Source organism: Eriocheir sinensis, chromosome 33, assembly GCF_024679095.1.
Source record: "Eriocheir sinensis breed Jianghai 21 chromosome 33, ASM2467909v1, whole genome shotgun sequence".
Lineage (NCBI taxonomy): Eukaryota > Metazoa > Arthropoda > Malacostraca > Decapoda > Varunidae > Eriocheir > Eriocheir sinensis.
In genome coordinates this window covers 11,158,282-11,163,811 of record NC_066541.1, presented here as the reverse complement: position 1 = coordinate 11,163,811, position 5,530 = coordinate 11,158,282, and the positions used below count along the sequence as shown (strand labels likewise).

Sequence of the window (5,530 nt, the reverse complement as noted above, 5' to 3'; positions counted from 1 at the left end):
AGGCTGAGTCACGTGATGAGGAAGGAAACGTTTATTTGGTGAAGGTGCGACGAAAACGTTGATGGATTGATGTCACGTTCAGCTGAAGGTCGAGGATGACGGCCACACGCACGTTCAGGCCAGGTGTTGAAGGGAAGGTAAACTATCGTAGCAAACTAGGGAGGGAGGGAGAGAAGACGGGACACGAGGAGGAGGAGGAGGAGGAGGAGGAGGAGGGTAAACAGGAGGAAGAGAGACGTAAGGAGACAACCCTCACTACCCCGCTGCCAGAGATCTGATACTATTTAAAGATCCTACATTTCCTCTCCACATCCTACATTTTCCTCATTACAACCCCCACACACATTCTCTTACTGCTTGTCTCCGTGATGTGGTAGTGTGCTAGGGTGCGTGTGTGCGTGTGTGTGCTAGTTGTGGGTGTGTTGTTGTCGTGTGCGGTGCGGTATGACAACCTCGGCCCGGCACACGGCGCGGGCACCTCCCTCCCATCCAAAAATTGTGGGGGCAACTTGGGTAGTGTGTTATGGGTACGTGTGTCGGCAGGGGGCGAGAACACCCCGTCCGCGGCCACTCAGCAGGGAGGGCAGACAGGGCGGTGGAGGCAGCGCGTGCAGACCCTTCCATCGCGCCCCCCGTCACCCGTTCCGTTGCCCCTGCCATCGTGTTAGCCTGTCCTCACGCCCGTCACCCCTGTCAGTTTAGTGCCCCTTCCGCGGCTACTGAGGAGGAACAGGGAGGGCAGACAGGGCAGCAGTGGTAGTGGCGCATACAACACCTTGTTATCCCTTCCGTCAAACCCCTGTCAGCTCCATCACCCCTGCCAGCGTATTACCTCATCAGCAGGGTGATAGAGGAGGCTGTAAGGCAGAGACGGAAGCACAGTGCTGCCATTTAACTCTACCGTCACCCCTGCCAGCCTATCGCCTTATCAGCAGGGAAAGAGAAGAGGGTTTCAACAGAGTTCATAAGGCAGGGTCAGGAACACGGTGCATCCCCCCTCCTCCCCCCTACACACCCTCTCCTTTCCCCTGCCAGCTCGTCGCCCTGCTAGCCTATCACCTTATCAGCAGGGAGGGAAAAGAAGGTGTTAGCAGGGGTCATAAAGCAGGGTCGGTAGCACGGTGCATCCCCCCCCTCCCTCCCCGTCACCCCTGCCACCTTATCGCCTCGCCCGCCTATCGCCCGCTTGTCTAGTCACGGAGAGCGTCGCGCCCCGCTGGATGAGTTAACTAGTCACTGCATTAGCCTGAGAGCTTCGGCGGCCCAGTGCCCATGTTAAGCAGCGTCCCTCTTACCACTGGCACTATTGGCACTACCAGGCTATCTGTGTGGCTGATATCGGGGCACTTGGAACCTGAAGGACACTGAGCCTCATCTCTTGGGCTGGTGGGAGTCTTGGTGCCACATGTAGGACCTGGAGGATATTCACAGTTATTAGGCTCTCTGTGTGGCTGGAGGACACTATGAGCTTCCTCTTGGACTGATAAGACTTTTGGTGGCTCACGTAGGATTAGAAGGATTTTGTCAGCCTCGTGTTGGCCTTGTGTTACACTGTGAATAATATCTGAATGAAACACTTGGACTTTTACGTGAGACATACCGCCTTGGACTCTAAGGGCATCCTGGACTTGTAGGTCACTTGAACCCCAATGAAGGACTTCAAGGACGTTTATTACCTCATTTAGAACTTGTATTTCGGTGTGAGGAATCTGTAAACGTGAATGACATCTAAATCTTTACCTTAGGCTGATTGGTTATCGATTGAAGATGTGATTTACCTGTTAAGAACATCACAAGGTGCACCCGCGGCTTGTAGGGCAGGGACACAAGCCTCGGCGTGACACGGGAAGTCTTGCATCACACGGGCCTCACAAGCGGTAGTTTTTACCTCGAAAACTATTAGCTTGTGTTGGCCAGCTGCGTGAGGGAACAGACAAACAAATAAGCAAGATAGTGAGCCAAATCAATCCTGGATAACAACAACAGTAAGAACAACAACAACGACAACACTATCAGCCTTTCCCACGTGTAGCCAAGAGGATAGAGGAAGGAAGGAAGGAGGAAAGAAGAAAAGAAGTAAACAAGGAAAGAACTACTACTACAACAATAACAACAACAACAACAACAACAACAACAACAACAACAGCCTTTCGTACGTGTAGCCAAGAGGAAAAAGAAAAGAAGAAAAGAAGGAAACAAGGAAAGAACTTCTGCTACAACAACAACAACAACAGCTTCTCGGACGTGCAGGCTCACAGGAAAGAAGAAGAACAAGAGGGAAAGAAACGGAGCACGAGGCCACAGTTAATCACATCCCCCAAGGCACCTCAGCGGAACCCAACCTGCTGTACGCCCCCCTCGTTTGCCTCCCCTTGTCCCCTCTTTTTCCCCTCCCCCTAATACCTGTCCTCCTGCATCCCTTCCAGCTTCCATTCCCTTCATTCCCCTACTCGTCTCTTTTCCTTCTATTCCTATATTTCCAACCTCGCCCTTTTTTCCCCTCTGTTTCTCTTGTTTATATTCCCATTTCCTCGTCCCTCGCACCTGTTTTCATTCCCTTTTTCCCCATATCCCGTTGCTTAATATCCTCCCCTTCTCCTCTAACCCATTTCCTTGTTGTCCCTCCTATTTCAAATCCCCTTTCCCCCCTCAACCCCCCTGTTTCGATTCCCCTTGTTCCCCTGTCGTTTCCCCCATCGTTCGCTTCTTTTCATTCCCCTGTATCCACCCCCTTTATCCATTCCCCTCGTCCCCCCTTTTCCATTCCCCTCCCTCCCTTGCCCCACAGTCCCCTTGCCGTCCCCGGGGGCTGAGGGGAAAGAGGGTGAGGGAACTTCTGGGCAACTCACGTGGGATTTGAAAGCCTTCCGGGGCTCTGGGCGGCCCGAGGCAGGACAAGACTTAGGGAGGAGGAGGATAAGGAAGAGCGAGGAGGAGGAGGAGGAGGAACAAGACCAGAAATCCAGGAATCATCAAGAAGAGAAAGAGGAAGAGGTACTGGAAGAGAAAGCCAGAAATCAGAGAGGAAAAAAGAGGAGGAGGAAGGAAGAGGAGGAACAGAACCATAAACTTAGGATTCAGTGCAAGAGGAGAAAGACAAAGAGGAACTGGACATGATAACCAGAAATCAGAAAGGAAAAAAAGAGGAAGAGGAAGTAAGAGGACGCGGAGGAGGAACAAACAGAAACTTCGGAATCAGCGCAGGAGGAGAAAGAAGAAAAAGAGCACTGGGCAAGAATACCAGAATTCATTGAGGGAAAAAAGAGGAAGAGGAAGGAAGAGAACCAGAAACTTTGGAATCAGTGCCGCGGATTCAAGAGGAGGAGAAGAAAAAGGAGAATGTTCCGGGAATGGTAATGCTTCCGTGCGCCTGGAATCAGGAATGCTGGAAAAAGGCAAAATTGAGTGTCAGAAACAATGCCAACAACTGGAATGGAAAAAAGGGAATCGAGTCTCAGTGAAAGATAATTAGAATCGCAAAACGACTAGAAAAAAAGTGGAAAATGAAGAGAACATAAACAAAGAAAAAAATGGAAGATAAAAAGGAAATTGAGTCTGAGTGAAAAATAATTAGAAGCTCAAAATCAAGAGGGAAAAAAAAAGTTGAAAATGAAGAGGAGAGCATAAACAGGGAAATTAAAAGAGGTAGAAAAAAGTGAAATTGAGTCTCAGGGAAAGATAATTAGAAACTGAAATTACGAAGAAAAAAACAAGAAAATGAAGAGGGAGACGGAGGAAAAGTTAACCAGTACAAAAAACATATCAGGGAGACATCAAAGGACGTGGTAACACACAAACGCACACACAAACACGCACACTCAAACACAAAAACTCGTAATAGTGTTGAAGAGGAAGGAAAAAATAATAAAGAGCCTGATGAATGGACGTGCAAGTGTGTGTTTGTTTTGCTGTGATGAGTGTGTTGCTAAAAAGAAAAGCAAAATAACACAACTCAAAAAAACACAACAACCGTAAAAGTATTAATGGCAACAGCATCAAAGGTATCAGGAATCGACACCAGAAACGACTAAAAAAAAAAAAAAAAAAAAAATAAAGCCGCGCAATGATGATAATGTTAACGAAGAAGAGAAAGACTGAAAGAGAGTGAAGATAAAGGGTGAAAAATAGTTTGTGTTTCATAGTGTGTGTTGCGTCACCATCGAGTTGTGTTGCCGGAATAACAAAACACACAACACCCATGACTTCAACACCGAACCTCAATAAGAACAACCTATGCTCAGAAGAGGAGAAATATAGTGTGTGTCTTCTGTGTGTTGCAAGTTCGATTAAAACTGTTCGCACTGGACCCTGAAACACAAGAAAACAAGCAAACCCAGAGGAGAAGAAAGCGTGCATTGCGTGTAGTGTTGCCAGGAGTGTCGCGTTAGTGTTGAAAGTCCTCGTCCCAGATATTACAACACATGACAACATAAATCTAAAAAAGGAGACAGAAGGAAGCGTGTATAGCTGTCGTGTACTGCCATCATCCGTGTTGCATTAGTGTTAAAAGCCTTCATACCAGATAATAATACAAACAAGAATAAAACACCACTAGCCACAACACAATACACAAAGATGAACGATAAAAGATAAACACGAAGATAAGTAAAAGATAAACGATGCTGAATGCGAAGAAAGAAGTGCATGTGTTATTGCGTCGTGTGTTAAAGTCGTGTAGTGTTCCGTGTGTGTCGTAAGTGGTCGTAGTGTGGTCGTAGCGTGGTCGGCGCGTAGTCGTCATGGCCTGCATACGAGCGGCGCAGTCCGACGGGTCCACGGACGACCTGCATAAAGTCCACCAGAACAAGAACCCCAAGTCCATAACCCAGGTGAGAGAGAGAGAGAGAGAGAGAGAGAGAGAGAGAGAGAGAGAGAGAGAGAGAGAGAGAGAGAGAGAGAGATTATTTTGAAAGGGGAAGGAAGTTAGGGAGAGAAAGAAAATATGATAAAAGGTAAATAAACTAACCAAGGAAAGTGACCAGCTGAGAGAGAGAGAGAGAGAGAGAGAGAGAGAGAGAGAGAGAGAGAGAGAGAGAGAGACTTTTAATCCCAAGTCAACGTATTTGAGAAAGGAAGGAAGTGAGGGAGAAAAAGAGAGAAAGAAAAGGAATAAAAAAGGTAAATAAACCACCCAAGGAAAATGACCATCAGAGAGAGAGAGAGAGAGAGAGAGACAGTTTATTTTCCTTTCTGTCTCACGGGATATGAAGTTCCTGGTAGTAGTTTGTGTGTAAAGAGTGACATGACTTGCCTGGCTGACTGACTGACTGACTGACTGACTAGCGTGACGGATCTTAAGAGTGTAGTGACTTTTAAGAAGGTGACGTGGTGGTGATGCATTGTTTGGTGGTGGTGACGGGGGCGGTGGTGAAGGACGTAGTGGGTGATGAAAAAGGAAGTGGTGAAGCGGTGTTTGGTGATGATTTGGATGGAGGAGGAGGAGAAAGAAGAGGATGAGAGAGAAGAGGAGAAAGAAGAGGAAGAGGAGGAGGAGGAGGAGGGGGATAGTAATGAAAATGCGAAAGGGAAG

General features: G+C 47.7%; 1 protein-coding gene across 1 annotated transcript in view; it reads left to right on the top strand.

Annotated features, from left to right (window-relative positions):
- The first annotated feature begins 431 nt into the window (after positions 1-431).
- LOC127006721 (protein sickie-like) overlaps positions 432-5,530 on the top strand; it is a 71,091-nt gene continuing 65,992 nt past the window's right edge. The window contains exon 1 of the mRNA XM_050876964.1: positions 432-4,829. Coding sequence (XP_050732921.1) covers positions 4,740-4,829 — 90 coding nt within the window. The 5' untranslated portion in view covers positions 432-4,739. The remainder of the gene's footprint in view (positions 4,830-5,530) is intronic.